The 22925-nt window shown below is 49.6% G+C and overlaps 5 protein-coding genes across 5 annotated transcripts; 4 read left to right on the forward strand and 1 right to left on the reverse strand.

Annotated features, from left to right (window-relative positions):
* Nucleotides 1-274: 274 nt before the first annotated feature.
* On the forward strand, nucleotides 275-1276 carry H6S33_007300 (uncharacterized protein; the record flags this gene model as incomplete). The annotated part of the gene is made up of 1 exon (XM_044838966.1): nucleotides 275-1276. The coding sequence occupies one exon, from the start codon at nucleotides 275-277 to the stop codon at nucleotides 1274-1276; it is 1002 nt and encodes a 333-aa protein (XP_044688836.1).
* A 6135-nt stretch (nucleotides 1277-7411) lies between these two features.
* Nucleotides 7412-10810, reverse strand: H6S33_007301 (uncharacterized protein; the record flags this gene model as incomplete). The annotated part of the gene is made up of 7 exons (XM_044838967.1): nucleotides 7412-7814; nucleotides 7882-8113; nucleotides 8172-9075; nucleotides 9138-10123; nucleotides 10209-10263; nucleotides 10487-10525; nucleotides 10682-10810. The coding sequence occupies 7 exons, from the start codon at nucleotides 10808-10810 to the stop codon at nucleotides 7412-7414; spliced, it is 2748 nt and encodes a 915-aa protein (XP_044688837.1).
* A 2966-nt stretch (nucleotides 10811-13776) lies between these two features.
* Nucleotides 13777-14658, forward strand: H6S33_007302 (uncharacterized protein; the record flags this gene model as incomplete). The annotated part of the gene is made up of 2 exons (XM_044838968.1): nucleotides 13777-14019; nucleotides 14596-14658. 2 exons carry the CDS (start codon nucleotides 13777-13779, stop codon nucleotides 14656-14658), a joined length of 306 nt encoding a protein of 101 aa, XP_044688838.1.
* Nucleotides 14659-17557: 2899 nt separating this feature from the next.
* H6S33_007303 (uncharacterized protein) lies at nucleotides 17558-19236 on the forward strand (the record flags this gene model as incomplete). The annotated part of the gene is made up of 4 exons (XM_044838969.1): nucleotides 17558-17868; nucleotides 18054-18746; nucleotides 18860-19002; nucleotides 19058-19236. The coding sequence occupies 4 exons, from the start codon at nucleotides 17558-17560 to the stop codon at nucleotides 19234-19236; spliced, it is 1326 nt and encodes a 441-aa protein (XP_044688839.1).
* Nucleotides 19237-21566: 2330 nt separating this feature from the next.
* Nucleotides 21567-22772, forward strand: H6S33_007304 (uncharacterized protein; the record flags this gene model as incomplete). The annotated part of the gene is made up of 1 exon (XM_044838970.1): nucleotides 21567-22772. The coding sequence occupies one exon, from the start codon at nucleotides 21567-21569 to the stop codon at nucleotides 22770-22772; it is 1206 nt and encodes a 401-aa protein (XP_044688840.1).
* Between the last annotated feature and the right edge of the window lie 153 nt (nucleotides 22773-22925).

A 22925-nucleotide genomic window follows, 5' to 3' on the forward strand; every position in this document is an offset into this window, starting at 1 on the left:
AAGGCTCAAGCGACATCTTGGACACCCATACCAAAAGAAGAAGAAGCGATTAGGACATCCGTGCACCCTGCCTCTGCCCCCACACCCACACAGCAACCGATAAATTTACTTAAATACACAAAGTTCCCTACAACCCTACCCACCCTACCACCCCCATCAACCACCACACTACTTCAACATCACCTCAACTTCTATTCAACACGACTTGAATATTAGTTCGCATCTATCCATACAGTACCCATCTACAGCAAAGAATTATTTCTACACCGCTACGATGAGTTTCTTCGATAGGTTGTTCACTCTCGTCCTTACTAGGGACCAACGGGAACGTCACTCTCGTGTCAAGTGGGAGAAGACAGTAACAAAGTCCGAGGACCTGTTCATTCCCTCATCTCCTTGCACTGCTCCGATGACACCTTCTCTCTCATCTTCATCATCATCATCCTCAATATCCTCGGGTAGCTCTTCACCTAGCCGATCAAGGCCAGGAACAGCTCACTCCACCTCGCCCCGATTCGACTCAAGGCCTGAATTCAGACGCCACACATCAATCAAGAGAAATCCAATCTCATACGACTGCCTTGTTGCCGTTGAGAAGGAAACTAAGAAGCCAGCAACTACTACCGTCGTGCAGCCACGCCTCTACCCTCTCCCACCTTTGGGACCCATGGAGGGAGTTGGCAAGTACAGACGCAGCATCCACGTTAGCGAGCAGTTCATGGATGCCAACCGAAGAGATAACCTCGCCGCTCTTCAACCACTTCCGGATGAAGATGACGATGTTGAGATTGAACAACGCACTGGTCGCAGAAAGTGGCGCACCGATTCCACTGGCAACCGTGACACTACTACCCCACCAAGAGGAAGCTCAGCCTCCCCCAAGATGGAGACTGCAGATCTTCCGGATCAACCATACTACGACTCAGAACCCAAGAAGGATTCCGGTATCGGTTCATCGCCACCAGCGCCAAAGAAACAGAGACAGCGCAGCTTGCCTCCACGATGGAAGAAGCAGAGCAAATCAGCTTCGCCACCAGTGATTAAGGAGCTTGAAAACGACAGCGAGTTTGAGGATGAGGAGGTCGAGAAGAAGCCGGTAGTACGTGTTCAGAGCAAGAAGAGGCTGCATGCACCGGTTGGAAAGCGAGCAGGAAGGGGAGGAGTCAAGGCAAAGGCAGTGATTGGTCTGCCAGCGCAGAGGAAGAAGGTCAACGCACCGGTTGCGGCGCAGGTTTTGGGAGCTAGCATGGAGACACTTGTGTCTGGAGAGGAATAAGCAGTAGGAGTTACTCTTGCGAGTGATGATCTGTGATTCAGAGTTTTTATTTTTCTACAACTCTCACGATCCTTTTAACATGGTTTCATTTGTTTTTGGGAGGATTGTAATTTTTTTTTTTAGCGGGTTTTTCTCTTTTGTCTCTGTATAGCATTGGGTTGGGTTCTTTCTTTTGTTGGGTTGGGATTTTTCTCATTGGGGTGGCGTTCATTTTTTACGGTTCGGCTGGGAATGGAGTACGATCAAACGATTCGATGAGTTTTTTTAACTGTCTTTTAACATAAGTACCATATAACTAGTGCAGTACATATATAACTACCTATGATAAATACTTTTACATTACTCTGCTCTGCTTTGTGAATTTACGCTGTGTACTTGTCCTTGAAGCAATCGAACAAGAGAATAATTTGTAATTAGGCGACAATAAATTTGACTCCCTTGTTCCTAAAACTATAGACACCGATCTATACAGCTTGCGCCTCTGCAGAAGTGTCTTTGCGTCTAAGTTGCGTGCATCTGCCTATCCGCCGCGTACTTGTACATCCCCATCCGACCGAAGGACGTCCCCTCCAAATTACCACGATGTGGGAGGGTGGGGAATTAATCGGTATGCTGTCGGTCAAGACTTCAGGCCCAAACTAAGGGCGAGAATGATGAATGAGCATGGCCAGCCCTGGGCCAGGTGGAGTGGAAGCGGGGGGGGGGGGGAGATGTACTGGTACATTGTCGCGTGTGCACTGGTGTGGGTTTCAGGGCCCTCGATTCTGCCGGGGGGCCAGTGGCTGCGGTTGCGTATGTACCAGTACTTTACTCCAGCTGCCCACTCGTTTAATTCTGGTAACGGGCTCCAGTTGGTTTGTTTGGTTGACATGACTTTGACCGGAGATGACTCAAGCTAGAACAACTAGTCTGGTTTACTCTAGACTGAGGGACCATCACAACCAAAACCACCCACTCACAGCTTATCATTCGTTGTCGCACGCAGCCTATCAAGAAACAACAACGAGAAAAGACGGATTTAGCCACACTGGACTCGAACTCTTGTTTAATTCACTGCACCACCACCACGACCACTACCACCACGAGCTCTCATCCCTTCGTTCATCACATTCATCCATGGAAGAGGCAGGAAGGCGAGTACGCAGGAAAGCAGGCAGGCCATCTATCAATCAATCAATCATTCAGCCTAGTCCCCCCCCTCCCCCCAGCCCGACCCAACCTTATCACAGCCCATTCAGAAAACAAACAACTAAATCCACGTACAGGCTTCTTCCTCATCGAGCCGAGGGAGACGCACATACAGACAGCCCTATCATCATCACTAAACACAAGTCGAGTAATACCCCATCATCACATCATAATGCATCAGAAACCGACTAACCCCACCATCCACCAATCACCTCTCGCTCTCTCAATTCGAGGTTTTTTCCCCGGTTCAGAGAGCTCGAGCCTTACTGCATGCCCGCCGTTTCCCAATCTCCAATACAATCTGGCCACTCCCGTCTCACATTTTCCTTTTTCTTGGGCTTTTTGTTTGATTTCGAAGGTTACACAAGCAGAGCAAACAGGCCAAACACGGGTTGGAGATCGGATGGAATTAAACAGACTTCTAACTAAAACCCTTCGTAATTACAGAGAGCTAGAGGATACTAGCAAGCAGGTGCCCCTCTATGGACTGTGCTCTAGAGCTTACTTTGTTAGCTTCTAGACTAGACTGGACGAACCACCACTGCCCCTTTGCTATTATTGACATGACAGGCTGGGCAGTGGAGGTGGTGCCGGTGGTTGTTGTGGTATCCTGAGTGATTGAGTGGTGAGTGAGGTGAGTGATAATAGCTGACCCATACGGGCCCTGTATTTGAAAACTACAACAACTACTGGTCGGGACCGGGATCGGGATTCAGGTCAAGAGGAAATAAGCTAGGGACTAAAAACCAGATTTTCGTTTTTTTTTTTTGTTGCCCTTTTCCCCACCGCTTTCCCCCGGCGCAGCTGAAATGGAGGGAATGCAGTGGAGTGATTTGGTAGAAGGTGAAATTGATGATGGCAGCATAATGACGCACTCTGAAATTCTGATAGCGGTGGTGGTGAAGTAATGTTGCTTTCCCCCTCCCCCTCCCCCTCCCCTCTTTTGGAGGATTTTCGTGATTGCCCGCACTCATATCTCGCATCTCATCTGCATTGCGTGCGTGCGTGCGGTAGGTAACGGGTCGTACCTGCTTGCTGGATTGCTTAATTGCTACTAAATGTGAAAAGTACAATGTGGATGCATTTACCGACATCAATGACTTCGCACTAGAGTTGTTGTACTTAAGTGAGTTGTGACTGAGAGTAGTAGAGTGATAGTCTAAGACTCACACACGACAGTACTGCAGTCATTTATCGAGTCATATTTTGCGGGTACTCACTCGCTCACTCCACTACCTAGCTACATAGTACATGTAACAAACTACATTCTTCAAATTTCACAACTCCGTTTTTTCTGACTCGAACTCCACTCATGTTGCTACTTGACTTATGCAGCTACTATACTAGTACTGAACCAAAACTCGTTGGTTATGCATGCACGTGGGCGGAATCAGTCCCTACATGAAATTCTAACAAAGCTGAATAACAATTTCCCCCAATTCCCAAATTCTTTTTTCTGGGGAAACGGCCTCTCGTTGTTCTCGTTTGTCTTTTTTTTATTTTTTCTCTAATTCTCGTCTCCCAGCTTCCCCGCCCTTGGCTTTTTGCTGAGTTAGATCAGCCCATGTCCATGGCCGGTCTGATCAGAAATAAACCATTTCGAGTTGCATGGCTGGACCAATTGCTTATTTTCTTATTTCCTTCAATTACTCCAAACAATGTGTTTTTCTACCCCTCATGATCATCCATCCATCCCTCGCCCTCCCGACCCCTTGCTGCTTCGATCTGGCCGTCCGTCCGCCGCCAGATGCGCGTAATTAAATCTCATCGCCGTTAGTTTCTTTTTTTCCTCTTCATGGATTATTCCTGTTTCAATGCCCCATGGCCAGCTGCCAGCCCAAGATCTGATTGCTCGCCCCCGCAATTGGCAGGAAAAAGAAAATACGAAAACATGGATTCGAGATGTGAGAAGAGCAGTGGAAGGAAGAAGAGAACCGGGTAAGCTGGTCTAGGGCTTAGGGGGGAGGGCAGCGGATGTCACAATTGGGATGTTTATACAGGAATTGTTTTTGCCCGATCAGGCGGGATTCGAATTGATGAAAATATGCAGTGGAGGATGGAAACAGTGTAGAGTGGAGGAGGGTAGAAGGGAATAGAGTAGAGCTAGAGTACTACTATGGAGATAACTCTATTTCTCATCAAAACCTGGGGCGTGGGCACGATGGGGCTGGCAGTGCAGAAGGAAAGAAACCTTAACCATAAACCGTAAAAAACATAAAATCGAATTGACCATCGGTCAAGCAAACCACTCGCCCCCTCCACCCTCCACTCAAAAAGTCAAAATCGTTGACCTGCGTTTTGCAATCTCCCCTCGACGACTCTCGTGGTATCAATTTTAGGTCCCGTATCTAGAACTACCACCAACAGCACCTGCCCCCCCCGAAACGGTGCAAGATCGTTGGCCACACATAACCAACCGCACTCCTCATAACCAGGAATTAAAACTACAATAATGACTGATCACCCAGCACGTGACTTTTCCGCGACCAGCTGCCAGAGAGTAAGTCATGATCAGGGTCAAACAAACAAACAAACAAAAAGCCTAGATCGCGCCCCTCTCCTCAATTGATCCATCGGCGGTAAACAAACAAAAAGAACGAAGCTAGGCCCCACGGCGGTTTTTGTGTGGTGTGTAGGCGTATTGTAGACTCGACCATACCATCATGATCATGATTATGATCGTCAGGGCCAGAACAAAAAGCAAAACCTGGGCAGCAACAACCGCCAAATTACATACAACAAACACTGGTGTCTCTCGACCTCTCGACCTCTCGACCTCTCGGCCTCCCGACTGACACAAAAGAACCGACGAACGGGGCGGGCGGCTGCACGATTGCAACGTCTGATAGGGCCACGGCGGGAGATTAAACGAACGAAAAAAGTCTGGGGTACATATGAGTGAGGTAAGGTAAGGTACTAAGGTAGGCATCCAAAACAAAAAACAGCCCTAGCTCATCTTCCATGATATTATCGATCGAATCTCGAGCTCTGAATCCCTCGATGGATGGGGAACGCCGAGAGTGCTGCCGGGACGGTGTTATCGTATCCGTCGTCTAGTCCCTTTGTATGGCCCAGGTTGATTAAGGGCATATTGATACGATACGATACGATACGATACGATGCCTCGTTTATTGAAGTTAATAGTGGGGGAGAGGAGGATCCGGAGGAGCGTGAAACAAAAATACAAATTGCAAGGTTTCTATAAAATGAACACTCCCTCATGGATGGCCAGCCACAAGCGAGAAGGCATCCAAAACATGTTACTCTGGACAGCTAGCTAGCAGGCACAGCACGTATTCCCTTCCCTCCCTTCCGTCCCTTCCCTTCCCTCGTCGGCCCTTAGGTCATCTAGAACGTCAGAGTAGAGTAGGGCTTTCCCCACACATTCCTTACCTTAGCAGGCTTACCCTTACCTCACCTCACTTTCCCTTACCCTTCCCTTCCCCTTCCCCTTCCCACCCCGTACCGTACCCCCCACACCCACCGCGCCCAGCTCACCACACCACACACACACCACCCCCTCGAAACAAATTCAAACAAACCAAACAAGTAGGATCACCATGATGAGGCGGCACCGCCCCAACGGCGAGGCCAGGCCAGACCAGCCAGACAACCAGACAGCCAGCCAGACCAGACCGACCGGTATGGTCCAGCGTCTAAAAAAAGGAACACTCACCACTCACACGCTCACATTCACACTCACACACACACACACACACCCTCTCCCACTCACGCTCTCACTCTCGCTCTCCAGGTCAAGTCAAGAGTCAAGTCCGTCAAGTCACAGCGGCACTGTACCTCTCGCAAAGCAAAAAGAGAATCAACATGAAACAGTGGCAGCAGAAAGTGTAAGCCCCCGATTATCATCCATCATGCAGGGACAACTTGCTTGTCTGCTTGCCCTGCTTGCCTGCCATGCTGTGTGGTGGTTGTTATTGTGGTGGTGGTGGTGTCGTTACTAAGTAATAATAGTGATTCCCCACTTAACTCTGATCCCCCGCATGGGGGGTGGTGGCTGGCAGGTCATTCTCCCGTGATTGTCGATTCTCGGATAGTTAGTAGTACGGTAGTACCTGCTCTACTACCTAGTTCCTAGTAGTACGGGAGTAGGTAATAGTAGTACACACTTTCCCTACTGGAGTAGCAGGAGTGCAACTGTTCAAGGGCGTACAAGGGAGAGCGATTGGGCTGCCCTGGGCTTACGTCACAGAGCATGGAAGCATGCACCGAAGCAGTAGCGTGCATGCCAGGAAATTATTTGTTGAACTGACAACAACGCAAACACCAAGCGCTAACGCAGCATTGAAGCAGGAGGCATCAGATATCGCAGCATATTTGTTGCTGTAACTATATATCTGGAGATTCACAGCACGCGGGTCACGGAGCTAGCAGAGTATGATGTGCATGTATGTATGTATGTATGTATGTATGTACGGTAGTTGAGGCACTCACTTCGAACTGACATGATGCTACATGCATCGGTTTACGGAGTTATGTAGCAGCAGGTAGCAGACCATCGAGAAGAGAAAAATAAATGTGGTTGAGAATTTTGAGCACCCGGTTTTCGCGCCTTAAACTACACTCTTCCACCGGATTATTGTGATATCACCCCCCCCTCCTCCTCCCTCCACCCTTCTACCCCCCTCTCAATTCCACATCCCCACCTATGCGCAACAATCCCCGCTCCATCCATCACACACCCCCTCCCCTCTCTCGCCCGCTCCGCCTTATCTGTGGAGAATCGAATATCTCGAAAAATCACAAAACGAGTCAAAAAAGGAATAAAACGAAATGACTAAAAACGTGGCTTGACAACGGCGTGTAGCTACTCTCGACTGTAGGAACTCCCAAAGGAAAGGAAAAGAAAAACAAAAAGTGACTATTTTACACCGAATAAAACCGTACAAATTATTCAAAGATCACCCCCCCGCTGTCCCTTTCTAGCATCTACCGAACCTTCCATATTGTGAGAGGACCCTTTGTAGCACCCGTTCCAAGCACACTTCTACTAGCGTCCGCCAGAGCGCCCACATATTCTCCGAGCCTTCCCATCTCTTGAAAGCACGCCAACACACTTCTGTCGGGATCTGCAACAATTGTCGCAAGTTCGAGGCAGTTCGCCAACAATTGCTTACTGAGCCATTTACCGGCCTCCACATAAACATCGTGCATGGCAAAGGTAAGTTCGGGGATGTATATATTACGGATACTTATAAGAAACGCGGTATCAACGCTTCGTGGCGCTTCTTCAATAGCGGTGTCGAGCCATGTCTTGATCACTCCCGGGACTTTAGTATGCACATTCTTGAATGTTTCATCGAGAATGGCCCTCCAAGCACGGTCAGAACGCCTGTGTACGCACAAATGATTAGGGTCATAACCTATGTAAAAAAGCGTTTCGGAGGAGGTGTATATACTCAGGTCTTTTGCTCAATCTTTCATTCCAGGATTCCAGGGCGAGGAGAGCTCGCATAAAAATCTCAAATTCATTGTATACATCGAGCGCCCAGCGGTCTTCTTTTTCTTTGAAGATTCTTTTGAATTCAAGAGCGAGGGTAGTAGTATGACCGGTGTACTCGGGTGAGTTAATGATCGATTCGCTGTTTATCTTATCATATACCACCTTCGCGGCAGAAAGGCGACCAGTCACTGCCAAGAATCAGTAAGTTTATCCGTAGAGCCGTAATCGATAATCAACAAAACTTACCAAAGAATCTCTTGTACACCACTACGCCCTTCTTGATTACCTCGCTTTTGAGCGCGTCCCCACCCAACATGAGCCACTCCAATCCTCTGATAAGCAACTCATCCTCTTCTTCAATGTCATTGTGCAATCCGGTATCACCCTTCAATCCTTCCAGCCTGATCATGCATCTGCTATTTTTGGTATGCCTCTCCTCTGTTTCTTCCAGACAAAGGTCCATTGTCTTTTTCAGACAACCCTCGACATCGATGTTGTGCATCCTCATCAATTTTAGTAACTCGAGTCTGGTTTCATCTTTCACATTCATGAGGATACTCCCCATGACCTCGATCGCCTTATCTGACGTGAGACGTCCAGCGTACAATGGGATAAGTTCAGTCTTGCCTATTGATAAGAGGAACTGAATGTACGCAGCGATAAGGCTCTCCGCGTGTTCGAGGTGGGGCGAGTCTTCAGTAAATGCCGATTTAAAATATTGTAAAACGAGTATAATATGCACAATAACTCTTAAAGCCTGCGTATCTGTAACTTCGATCTTATAGATGCTATTGCTGATGTCGGCCTTTGGGTCTTCCTTTATGAGCTTAAACTGTCTGTGTAGTTCCTCAACAAGTCCCTCGATGCGGTTAGAGATGAGAGCTCCTTGGATGACGCGAAGTGCTTGGCCCGATTCGGGCTGTAGAACCTTTGCTGCGGCGAGAGAATCAATAATTCTTGGGAGAATAGTATCATCATCTGAGAGCGATGAGCCCTTAGAGTGAAACCCCGTGGAATTAAAGATCGGAAATTTTTCTGCTGAGGCCGGAACGCGACCAAATGAGGTAAGGTATTTAGAATAGTACTCTTCCACAAGCGAATTGATGTGTGCATAAAGGTTGTCTTCCCAGGTGGCACTGATATCTTGGACCTGCAGGACTGGTTTAGTTTATGATGCTTGAATCAAGACACTACTAAGGGAGCTCGACTTACGCTGACAACATCACCGCACAACGCTCCATAAACTGCTTTTTCCCAAACATCCCCTCCCGGCTTGCGAGCAACTGCATAGCACATTCTCCTCCACAGCTCCCTTCGTCTGTTACCCTTAACTCTCAAATCTCTTTCATCGTCCTCGATGTCAAATCTTGGTCCATCAATTGAAGGGTCCCAAGCTTCCTCACCGCCGCTCAAGCTTGCAGCTCTCCACAGTTCCCCAAACTCCATACATGCTTGTTGCGCACCTTGAACATCCCCTTTTCTGATGAACTTCCAAATGAGCTTCATGAAGTTTCTCTCCGCTTCTTCATCTTCGGCTTCAAGTTGTTTCTGCTGTCGACTTGGCGCATCTGGGTCTAGTTCTGTAATCAAATTCTTTTTCTCCGCCTTGTTTGAAAAGAAAAAATTCGATCCCGCAGTTAAGCTGGGCAATCTCTTCCCACCCATCCGTTTTTGCGACTTTAGCGACTCCTTGGTGTACATCCATCCGCTCCCATACCTAGAAGGCTCCTCTTCGAGCTCATCCGTTGGGCTTGGAGCATATTTCTGTAACCATTGCAGAATCAAGGACCATTCCTTGAATTTATAGTCTGTTTCCAAAAGAAATTCCTTGAATCTCACATTACTGGTATACGCCAAATCCTTCGGCATTTCCTGTGGTTTTACATCGCCGTCCTGTTTATGTGATAAAAGATTCCCAAATAGCTCCCACGTCTGATGCTCCAGCTGCCACTGTGCTAATTCTTCTTGATCTTCAATTGTAGAGTCTTCGGGGATGTGCTTCCTAATTTCCTCCACGCGAACGGTGGAAACTTCCTGAAAACGTTCGATGAGATCGAAGCCGGAAAGCGCCGCCTCGACGGTGTTGGGGTCATCATCGTATTGGAGGAGTTTAGAGGAGTCTAAACGGACAGCAAATGCGTCAACTTCGGCACATGTGTTGGAATTCCCAGGGTGTGTTGAATCGAAGGTCATCATGTCTGCCATGGATGTGTCAGTAAACAGCCACCGTTTGAGTGTATAGTAGATGTGAGTGTATTGAGGGAGAGCGGAGGGCGGGCATACCATCTTGTTCGTAAACCCTGGAGTCATTGTTGTCGTTGTGGGTCGCATCGCTTACCTGCAGAAGGACAGATTAACCAGTTAGAATATGATTCTAGAAGCTCCACGGTAAAACGCGGGGGACTGGCGAGCGCAGTGAACAAAGCAAAATCCCGATGGCACGCCTGCTGTGTGTGCTTGTACGTGCGCGTGTATGTGGGGAGGGTGAGGGGGCGGGGCATCAATCATCAATCCTAACGCCAAAGATCAGAGATCAGGAAAGAGCGAGTCATGATACGTACATCATCGCCCATATCCCAGGATCCATCCATTTGCTGCTCCTGTCACCATCATCAGCCATCGAAGCTGGCCATCGTCTCACGCGTGCAATCCCTTCCTCATCCAGAACGTTTGCACAAAAGCTCGGGTTGGATGTGGAAGGAGGGGGTAGGAGCGACCAATCTCGATTCGACACGACGGGAGAAATCAAGACGTACCTGTTGCTGCATACCCGGTGCCGCTGGTAAAAGGTTACTCGCACGAGAATTTGTACTGAAGGAAAAGGCTGGTTTCTGGGGAGGGACCCTGGTATTCGAAGAATCGGGATTCGTAAACATGGGAGCCATCTGCGCTGTTTCGGGGAAGAGGGAGGAAGAGAGGGGGGGGGGGAGTGGTTTGTAGGTGGTGGAGGTGGTGGAAGAGGTGATATCGCTTTCTTTGGGGAAGTCGCGTTTAGGAACTTCTCGCGAAAGCCCAATGACAATCATTTACCCAATTGAGACACACTCTAGCCACCCACATCAAAGCGTTATCCCATCGCCACATCTTGAATGTAAAACGCCACAGAATGCAACCAGTAAGCTCCCACAATCACATTGTCGGTAAAACTTCTCTCGGGGGTAGCCTTGGCATTAGGCTGCATAAATTCGCGTTTTCCCTGCGTACCTCTTTCAAAAATCAATGTCTTTAGGCACTAATTAGAGTCTCGGATCAGAACTGTTCAGTTTTTGATCAGGCCCATGCGGTCTCCTTGCGTGCTCAACGTGTCCTTATACCGATCTCATCGTCACCATCATAGCGAGCCTGATTCCTCCGGGGTTGTGTGGGCATTCGTAGCTTTGGGGGCGGTACAATCCGCTTTGTAAATAGTTTGAATTTTTGTAAATACAATAGTTAAATATCATTCCAACTCAAAAAAAAAAAGTCACAAAATCTGTGAAGTCAATATGAATATCCAAAACCAATCCCAGCATTCCAGATCAATATGCATACAGTATAGGTAAGTCTAGATGAATGCGAATAATCATACCAATGTAAAATGTAAAACGTGTGCCCGTCAGCTCGTCCTTTGGATACATATTGCCATCAGTCCTGATGCCGATGGAGAGGTTCTCTCTGTCGACGTGGCTGCAGGAGGGGCAAGCAAAGTGTAGCGGGGGGTAGCAAAGGAAGGAGGGGTAGTAAGGCAGTGCACATACAGTCGCACCTCGCTATGTCGTTAGCGCGTTCGAGGAGCTCAGTCCGTACGAGATAGCAAATATACGAGACAGCAAATAATAATTCCCAAGCTGACAGGGGTATGGAATCAAAAAATCTTCATTTTTGGATGGAATTTCATGCTGAATCTATCTAAATAACTGGAATTCGAACAGGTACCAAATTAGAGATAGATACAAGTATCAGTTGTTAAAATATCCTGAAATTCATATAAAGGTTATTGAGAGGTTTAACTCCTATAAATGAGAGATGGAGCGATCCTCTGAGCCTACTCTGAGCCCATGTACAGAGCAGTGCAGAATCCTCCTTAAGCTCACTTCTCTATTAGAATAGCTGCTCCCTCAACCCCCGCTATAACTGCTTCCAAGACCTAAAAATCCGAGATAGCAAATACTATTTGTATGGAGACAGGGGATATCTGTTCTCAATTTTCCGTACGATCCGAAAAGTGCCAAAATACGAGATAGCAAATAGGTTTTGGTGTGGAAAACAAGTAGCAGGCCAATTCGTACGAGACAGCAAGAGATCCGGGACATCGAGATACGACATAGCGAGGTGCGACTGTAGTGAATAACGGAGTAGTAAAACACTCCTAGAAGATCAGATGGAACTCCTGTTTCGGCTGCTGAAACCTTCCCCAGTTCCCCACGCTGCATTTTGATCGAAGCTTCATGTATGTATGTATGCTCTCTACTCTAAAAACAGAAGAAGGGTCTAAACGTCTCTCCAAATCTCCACGTCTGCGGTTACAGTGGTACACCATATGTAGCCCTATTCTCACAACGACTCAAACCCCCACTTTTATTAGGCAGCTTTTCAGCGTACATTGACGATTAATTATCTTCGCCGAGTTTCATGAACCTCAGCAGCACCCCCAAAGCCACCGGCATCTTGCCTTTTCTTGATCTTCGAATTCAACTCGCTCTCTTTCGGACAGCAGGTTGACTTCGCACCCGGACCTTCCCGTTTGTACAGTTCTGCACAGCATTTGTACAACTCGTCGATCAACTGCGCACAACTGGATTCGTTGTAGTTGCTTTTCTGGAGACAGGATTGGATCGCGCACTGGAATGGGAGGACAAGGTTTGGATTCGTTAACAAAGCCCTCGTGTACGCATGTGTAGAGGCCAGGAGGAAAGGAAACTGGAATGACCCACTGCACGAGGATAGCAAGGCGGGTCCGCTCGTAGAGCTTCGTCAAGTGTCTTTGGCTGTGAGTGAGGTAAAAAACGGCAGTTTCATGTCAGCGAGATATAATGGCATTGTGAAACTTATGGCCTCGGAGAACCACAAGGCGGATGGGTAATTGCCGTACCATGTTGGCCGCGGAGTGAGGGTAAATTAAAAGAAGATCGGGTCAAATTCGCCGAATATCGATGAGATCTAGCTCCCGTCTCAGCTGTCATGTCATTCCATCGAGTTTATAGGAAAGGGTAGCGGTCACAACTCGAAGTGTTGCATGACAGGGCACGGGCAAGCAAGGAAGCAGGTAGGTACGGTACATGTAAGCACTCAGGGTTCAATTCAAACAAGCAGACAGATCAATGAAGTCATTGTTATTGAGGGAAAATGGTGACCAAAAGGTCGTTGACCCATATGATGGCCAGCCTAATCAATTGTGGGGTTCCGGTACTTCTACATACAGTACCTACAAAGCTAGACTCATGCTCAAACATCACGATTTCGGTATTTATCCAGAGTTACTGAATGGTGAGGCTTTAAAACTGAGGCAAGGACGGGGTTTTGCAGGGGTTACATACAGGTACTCTGGGTGGATGAAGTAGCTACATGAAGCTATGAATCGTTTTGAGATGTGATGTTGCAGGCCCGCATCTCACAATCAGCCTCACCTGGCGCCAAGCCACACCAAACCCCTCCTACTGCGTTAGTGAGAACTCTCCAGAACGGCCCCTTCAACCCCAGAAACATCCTCCACTTTACCAACTACCACCTACAACTCCACCACCACCGCCCCCCCCTCTCCTTCCTCCACATCAACACAACCGATACACACCCCACCCCTGTTTTCCTCCTCATTATCACCCCCATCCACTCTCAACAGAACACATTTTAGTGTCTAGACAAACATTTCAAAATGAGCACAGAACCCGGTGCCAACGACTCATCGATCCCTCCCCCAAAGCCCGAGGAGGCCGCCAACGAGCACCTTAATATCAAGGTCACAGACGGAAACAATGAAGTCTTCTTCAAGATCAAGCGCACGACCCAGCTGAAGAAGCTGATGGACGCGTTCTGTGACCGTCAGGGAAAGTCCCCGACCAGCGTCAGATTTTTGTTTGACGGGACCAGGGTCCAGGGCAACGATAGTCCGCATACTGTGAGTATTCCCTACATGACTAGATTCTGTCTAGCATTCAGGCTTTTTTTACACGCGTTTCTCTCTCATGCCTGCATTCTTTTATTTTTCCACATGCGGAGGATTGTTGGTTGGGGGGGGGTGTCATGATGTATGGTTTGCCTATCATCTAGCTCTCCACTCGTTTAGCAGTGGCGATTAGAGTTTGGCACGCGTTCTTGACTATCCCTGGCACGCTGAACCGCCGATCTATCCTGTCATCCTCTTCGCTTCCTATTATTTGCTTGTTACTTCTTATCTTCCGTCCAGCGAGCTTGTCCGAAAAGCGCACCGAGTTTAGCTCAGCCTACTCAGAACTTTGGGGGCATTCACAATTGGGCTGCCTTACAGATATGTTTCGAGGCTTTTGCTCTTGTCCCGATAAGGGCAATTGCATAAACCTTTCTATTATAACTGTCCAGTTGTGGATGTCTTTATCAGAAGCCAGCTGTTTTTTTTTTTCTTCTCTATGCAGTCACTAGGCTGCCAAATACTGCAATATTTCGGTTTCCATTTATTTAGGATGTTTCACGCTAACAAGCCTTCATCAATATGTAGCTCGATATGCAGGATGGTGATACCCTCGAAGTCCATCAGGAGCAGATCGGCGGTACCTTCTAGATTCCTCACCATCTACACCACGATAATCCTCTGAGCTTACACCATTTATTGAACGCACGGATGGGAGGCAAAAAAAACTCAATTTCAATGGAGGATAATTCCGGTACATGTGGGGGGGGGAACATTTTGTTAAAATCGATTTGGAGGGTGTGGGGAATTTGTTAATGATTCTTTTTTCTGTTCTTCATTTCTTAACGGTTTGCTTTTTGTCGTCCTTATTGTTCTGATAGTCCCATTGTTTTACCTGATTCCATCAACCCACAACAGACAACGCATAACGGTCGAGTCCGAAGTATCACCCATTCTCCTCGGGGCTCACATATAACCCTTTTTTTCAACTCTCTTGGAACTGGTACGTAAGGTCTATTGGGGAGTCATATTATTTTTTTGTCCCCTTTTTTTGTTTTTTTTTACTTTCCTTTTATACTGGTTCTGGCGTAGATAGGGCAGAGAATTTTTACGCGAAAATGGTATCTACAACGTTATGATAAAATTGTCGCCCGGGAGCCCTTTTGGGGGCTGTTCCTTTTTCCTATATCGATTTCTCTTATTACTCCGTAGCTAGCACTTCCGTCCGTATCCTAAACTGGCATTTACTTGTGTAGTTGTGGTGTATGGTTGTGGTGTGCGGTGTGCATGGTGTGTCTTGCGGTATTGCTTGCCTACTGCTCTTATACTATATATAGCGATTTCCAGCTATGTCGTTATTCCTATTTATCCCGGGTATCTGGTTATATCTACTACCTCGGACGAAAGAGAGAGAGGACTCGATATATGTAGTTGTGCACACTCGAGAATTGGCCCTTCGTGTGCTACTACATGTAGCTATCGAGAATGAGAACAGGTTTTTTGTCCGCACCGACTCGCTCGGGGGTTGGGCAACGGCATGTATGCTATTATCGAGAAATATACTAGGCATTGTCGAATATACCACAATCGGAACCTCCATGTCTCCCAGCAGTACAGACAGACCCACAGAATTCAATACCACATTACTACATGCAGTACCAATGATTCCCCCCCCCCCCCCCCCGCAATAGTAATGATGCGCAGTCATGAGATATCACTCGGCGCCGTTACACGCCCGGCTGGATGTAGACTAGCGCGGAATTGGGCACTGGGGGGATTGTTCACCGGCTTTTTTTGGCGGTACAGTCCAGGCCTATGTATTGCTGTAGTGAGGCCGATCCAGACCGAAACGTTTGGGAGAAAATTGGTGGTGGAGGATCTAGGGTTAGGTTTTGCGGGGTGTGGTTGACGTTGAATTGGGGGGTGGGAGGTGCTGTTGCGGGTGGTGGGAGGAGTCGGACTTTGGGGGTTTGAGAGGGGGGGGGGGGGGTGGGTGGGTTTTGGTTCTTTCCCGTGCGGGAGCGATATTGGGATTGGGATTGAGTGCTTATTTCTTTATGGTGGGTATGTACCGTTATAGAGTATAGAATCCTTGTCAATAATATCCTTGTATCCTTGTTGCTGCTGTGTTTTCCCTCAGAAACAATGGCGGGCCGGGTGGAGTATGAATGCTCCTCAGGCAGACAGACTGAGAGGACCGGTGCTCGGTGCAAAAGATGTTTGGCCGTGCAATACTACCTAGAGCAGGTGTAGATTCGCATTCTGCGATGTTTTTCCCATGGCCAGAGCCCAAGCGTGCACCGTTTCCTCCACATCATCCATCTGCATATGAAAAACAGCTTCCGCACGTTTCCATCACTCGCACGTAGGTACAGTACAGTCACTCACTCACTCACGTACGCGGGCGTTCAGCACTCGGAGTCAGCATGATCACTTCGCACCAAACACCGCAACACCTGGGGGCTGTGCTGTGCTGTGCTGTGCAATGCGATGCTGTGGTGCAATATATCCTGGCGACAATTCAGACCTGTACTTCAAGTTGATTGCAGCACCTCCACTATAAGGGACTACATCTACATAGAGTACATGATGCTCTGAATGTATGCCCGGGGAGTCATCACATCGTACTCCACTCTACTACTACTACTACTACTGTCTGTCACGATGGATCTAGAGAGTCCCGACCTGCACTTGTGTAGTTCCTCGAGTGCATACTGTGCTTACCAGGTCTCCCTCCCTCCATGCAAACACGCGCCCACGATCATCGCACGATAGGTCCAGCGTGACAATGTCAACACAAACATCGGGGTCATCGCGGACTCCCTCCCTAGTGCCTACCTGCCCACCAGGGTGTGTAGTGTGTGGTGCATGCACATTCACACAGCTATATGAGTACAATGAGTGACGTATTTTTTTTTTTCCCCCCCGCCGGCCGGGCAGAAGGAGCCTCGAGTAAATGGGGATTAAACGGGCGGCGTTAGCAATTCTTCCACGACGTGCTCGTTGGAGGAAGCCGCCGGGGGGCTCTCCTCATGTGTGTCGAGTGCGCCGGTAGAGTAGGTGGTTAAGGTATGTGTAGATACATATTACATGAAGAGTAAGCATTCCCATCGAGCGATCTCGGGATAAAGTTGTGTCTGCGTGTGGGTGTGGGTGTGGGTGCACCCGCACTGCACTGCACTGCACTGCACTGCACTCGCCTCGCCTCACCTCACCTCACTCACCTCACCTCACTTCCTCACCTCGCTTCCTCACCTCGCTCACCCGGCTCACCGACCTCGGCTCCAAACCTAAACCCCGCCAAACTCGGCTAACCCGATCAGGCATTGTGCACTTTCGTCATCCACAGCAAGCAACCAAGCAACCAAGCAACCAAGCAACCAAGCAACCAAGCACCAGGCAAGCTCCCCCCGCCCTACTACAACCACTACCACCAAACCTCCAGACGCACCTTCCCTCCCGACCCCACGATCCAGCACCACAAACCCCAGCCAAACCCACCGATTCACACACACACCCCACTCACTCACACCCCACTCACTCACTCACAATGCTCCTCCCGCGCCTCCTCCTCCGCCGCACCACCAGCACCATCGCGCGATCCACACCCCGCCAATGCGTCAAGCTCGCTGCCAGTACGACCCAGCAGCGGTTCTTCGCGGCTGCAGCGCCGCCGGTGGAGGGCGCAGAGCTCGACAGGACACCGCTGGACGCGCTGCACAGGCGCAATGGCGGCAAGATGGTCCCGTTTGCGGGATACTCGATGCCCGTGCTGTATGAGGGCGTGGGCGTGGGCGATAGCCATCGGTTTGTGAGGGAGAAGAGCGGCTTGTTTGATGTTTCGCATATGGTCCAGCGTCGGTTTGTGGCCCTGTCTTGTGCTGTCTATTGTGTTTTGAAGTCTCTCTCTTTTTTCTTTTTTATGGATTGTGGTGGAATTGGTGAAAGTGGTGAAATTGGTGAAATTGAAGCAATTGCTTCAATTGAAGCACAAGCAATTGAAGTAATTGAGTGACTAACATACTTCTCCTCTCCGCCGCCCACAGCTTCGAAGGCCCCGGCGCCCTACAATTCCTACAAACCATCACCCCCACCGACCTCACCGTCCTCGAACCCAACCAATCCACGCTCTCCGTCCTCCTGCACCCCGTCACCGGCGGCATCGTCGACGACCTCATCATCACCCCCGAGAACCCCTCCTCCGTCTACGTCGTCACAAACGCCGCCTGCAAGGGCAAAGACAACTACTACTTGACCCACCAACTCGCGCACTTCAACACCAACAGCCCCGGCGCCGACGTGAGCCACACCGTCCTTGCGGACCAAGGCCTCATCGCCCTGCAGGGCCCGCTCGCAAAGGATGTCCTGCAGGAATACATCGACTCCACGCCCGCGCGCGGGAAGCTCGACCTCAGCACGCTGTACTTTGGCTATGCCACCACCGTTGCCGTCCCGCTCGGCGCCGGCAACATAGAGGAGCTGCATATTGCGCGCGGCGGCTACACGGGCGAGGACGGGTTTGAGATCTCGATCTCGCCGCGCAATACTGAGGCTGTGACGCAGGCGCTGCTGGACGTTGGCGCGAGGGGGGATAGGGTGAAGCTGACGGGCCTGGGCGCGAGGGATAGTCTCAGGCTGGAGGCGGGGATGTGTTTGTATGGCCATGATATCGATGATAGTACCACGCCTATTGAGGCGGGGTTGAAGTGGCTGGTGGGGAAGAATAGGGTTATGGAAGGGTATGTGTGATTTGGAGCTACCCCCCCCCCCCCCCCCCGGGGGAGCATCTTTCTTCTTCTATTCCTAGCACTGATGTTGTGGTTTGACATGGAACTAACAGTACGCCACACAGCACATTCAACGGCATCGAGACAATCTCGCGCCAATACAACGACTGGAAACAAGTCACCCGCCGCCGCGTCGGGCTCATCGTCGACGGCGCGCCCGCGCGCGAGGGCGCAGAGATTCTCGAGAAGGGCTCTGACAACGTCATTGGTACCTCCTCCCCCCCTCGCTTTCCTCCCAGGTGCATAGCTGACAAGAGGAACAGGCAAAGTAACGTCCGGCTGCCCGTCGCCAACACTGGGGCTCAATATCGCGATGGGATACGTCCAGAGCGGCTTCCACAAGAGCGGCACGGAGGTGGGTGTCAAGGTGCGCGGGAAGGTCCGTGGGGGGAAGGTGACGAGGATGCCGTTTGTGGAGACGGGGTATTATAAGCGTCCTTAGGGGGGGTAGTTTGGGGGGGGGGGGGCGGTAGGGTAGTTAAATAAAAGTGCTTTTTTTTGTGTGTGGTAATGGATTGAGTGGGTTGGCTTTGTAGATGACTGAGGTTATTGAGGTGGTGGTGGAAGGGCTGTGGATGTTAGATAGTTAATCGTGTAAGTTGCTGTTTTGGGGGTCGTGGTGATGGAGGGAAGGGATGAGTGATATTTCATGATCCTGTCCCACCTAGTCCCACCCACACAACCAGACCGCTCCTATATCCCACCATACCACCCAATCCTAACCATCCATGAGTAGCCGTCCCGCCTACACACAAATCACAGCGAGAATCCTCCCCCTAGCAGCGCACGCGGGGGGCCGGCGAAGAGGGCCCGCAGTATGGGCGAGAGCCAATGATCAAATCAACAACAACAAAAGTCGTCGTCGTCATGTGAGTTGCGTTGGTCTTGCTTTGCTGTAACCGGGGGGGGGGAATGGTGGGAAGTGATGTGCGCAGTGAGTCCTAGTAGGGCTGTGTTTGTTGTCGAGGGATACATGTAGGGAGGTTGGGGTGGGGTGGGGTGGATAGGAGGCTCTGCTGCGGTGTTGTGTGTAAGTATGGCGCTTTTGAGGAAGCGGGAGTGCTGGACGGGAGGGAAAAAAAAAAAACCTACCTGTGAGGCTACCGGTGAGGTATGATGGTACAGGTATCGTTATTCGGAGAAAGTTGGTAAAGTGGGTTAGTGTGTGATCTGTTGAAGGGATTCGTGGGATTCTAGTCGTAGACTATTAAGGTCTGTGGTGCGCGTCGTATGTAGGGAGGGCCCTTTCCCCTTAACGCTGGTTAAAAGGAGGGGGAGAAGGGCGGCCCCTCTTCTCTTTTATAGTTATAGTAAGGGAAAAACTCGGCTTTCTAGCAGATAGTTTAGAGCCACTTCGAAACTACATTTTAACGTAGCGTTGGTAACTCATATCTGTCCACCCCCCTCAAAAAATAACAAAAACCATCTGTGGTGCTTGGATACAATCATAGTTCATAACTAGCGCAGAGAATACGATTAATTGAATACTGTGGTTATAGGATAGAAAGCTAGATCCGTTATAAGTGTTGCAAGGCCAATGTTTAGGTCTAGTGCCGCAATGCTATCCGGCATCTGCTTTATATATGCTTTCTACAAGCCAAACTCCTGCACCGCAGTGCTCATATTCTGCTATTTTATGTACAAACTCTACGTAAGATAAGGTCTAAAGACGCTCCATACCGCACTTCATAGCTCCGGCGGGGTGGATCGAAGTTCCGCAAGGTCTTGTGCACGGGTCTAGCAATACTATCACCGGACAGTCTCCAACTGCCGCATAAGAGTATTCTACTACGACCCCCCGGAGCTCGGAACTCGGAATCATGCGAGTCAAGCGTGTATTCATTCCAATACCACAAACGAAATAAACAAGCTTCTTACTGCATGGTCTTCCCAAAAAGGTCGGTTGCCAAGGCCAATAAATCACAACCCTAACCCTGGTGGTTAAAAATAGCTTTGTTACAACCTTCACCGAATGTGTCGCTGTGCCGACAACCACAACCACCGGACTCACCGAGAGAACTTCCTGCAACGAAAAATGTGGATGGAAGATATCACGGATTGCGGCTTCGGCCGGTGAAGCCGTGAGTCGTAGTTATGTCCTGGGGAGTTGTATGAGCAGGATTGGCGCCTGTTTGCAGTAATTCGGAACCCAGATGGAATTCGAGTGGGCAGTAAACTCGGCTTCAGCTTAATATAGTAGTCGCTTGATATCTAGACATGTGTTTTTGGTAAGTGGAGAGTGAATTGGCGTCTAAACAGATTTCAGGATATGTGCTGAAATATGAATTTCTCCTCTGATAGCTAGAGAAGCGATGGTTATCATGAACCTGCCAACCGTGTTCTTGAACGGAAAAAGCGGGTCTTGGTATCTACCATACGAGTCTAATATATAGAGAGAGGGAAACAGAGGCTATGGGGTGGCCCAGAAACGTTCACCGAGCACTGACTAGACTCGGATATCGAGATCCTTTATTAAGTTGTCTGACCTGATGTCAATATTGTATTAGTATTAGTATTCAGCTAGTACTCCCACAAGCTTGTTATACTTAAGCAGCCTCCCGAGCTTTTTACCGTCAATGGATGCTGCTGTCCTGATTTACCTGGGTAGCAAACATTATACCTTTCTTTCTTTCTTTCTCCTTCGTTAATCCAGCTGGCCAGGTATCCAGGCAGGTCCTCAACGAAGCAAATTAGACTAAACCAGTCCTTCCATCCATTCCGTGCAGCGCGCTGCACACACCCATTCATAATACCTAGATTTATACTTTCACGATGTTTCTCCCCACGCACCACATGTTCCCCGTGCTCCTCACGGCCCTCCTCTCACTCACCTACGCCGGCGCACAAATCCCACCATCTTGGTCTACAAACTTTACGCCTGCCACGCTCAAGCTCGAAGCCACCTACTCAACCAACATCCGCCTGACCTCTGGTAGCGCCGGCGGTAACCTCTTCACCAGCGAGGCCTCCACCCCGCCCACATTCCGCCTCAGTGACGAGTCTGATCTCTCCCCGGGCGCGCGATACACCATCCTCCTCCTTGACCCGGACACGCCGGCGCTCGGTGGGAATGGCGACGAGTCATATCTCCACTTCCTGGGGACAGGTTATGCCCTCCGCGACGGGGCAGCGGATGCGGATGCGAGGCAACTGATCTCCGAGAGTAAGCCGAAGGTAGAGTACCAGGGCCCCAAAGACGCGGATGATGACCATCGCTATGTGGTGCTGCTGTATGTGCAGAAGGATGGGGCCGAGCCCGCGGTGGCGGAGACAAAGAGGGAGGAATTTAGTGTTGAGAAGTTTATGAAGGATAGTGGTATTGGGCAGCCGGTGGCGGGGCTGTATTTTCAGACGGCGAAGAATGGTACTGGGAAGAGGAGGAGGAGAGATGAGGTTGATGATAGGATGGCGGGGATTGAGAGGGTACCATTGGGAGTGTTAAGGAAGAGGGGCAATCTGAGGGATTTGGATAGGGAGGTGAGGGGCAATATCGGGCGGTTGTGGCCAACAGGACTATATAGGAGGAATGTGGTCAAGGGGCGTGACGAGGCGTGGAAGAAGAAGGTTGCGGGCTTGGGACCGCGGAATGAGAAGAGGGATCTATTAGAGGAGCTCGACGAACACTGGAAGGAGAAAGTTGAAATCCTGGAACCACAGAAACCAAAGCGACAGCTCATCGAAGAGCAACAGAGTGATGAGTGGAAACCGACTGTTGCGAGCCCGCAGTACTCAAAAAGACAACCGATAGATGAGCTCGATAATGCCTGGAAGGAGAGGGTTGCTGGTCTGGGACCACGGAACCCCAAGAGGCAGGCGATAGAAGAGCAGCAGGGCGATGAGTGGAAGCCGAGTGTCGCGGGACCACAGTACCCGAAAAGAGAATCGATAAACAAGCGTGATGAAGCGTGGAAGCAAAAGGTTGCTGGGCTAGGCCCACGCAGGAAGACTCGTAGAAAGAGGAGAGGTCCGTTGGTGTAAAGCCCCAGGAGAAGTTTCTATATAGACGCCGTAGATTAGCTAGGTAGTCGACATTAATATATGAGCATTTATGAAGCATCAGTCGTGCTAGTAGCTGAGGCGTGAGTGTGAGAGTAAAACAGGCGAGAGATCCAGGAACGAGGGTGCGTTAAA

Source organism: Morchella sextelata (genome assembly GCF_020137385.1).
Source record: "Morchella sextelata strain SCLS chromosome Unknown scls_23, whole genome shotgun sequence".
NCBI lineage: Eukaryota > Fungi > Ascomycota > Pezizomycetes > Pezizales > Morchellaceae > Morchella > Morchella sextelata.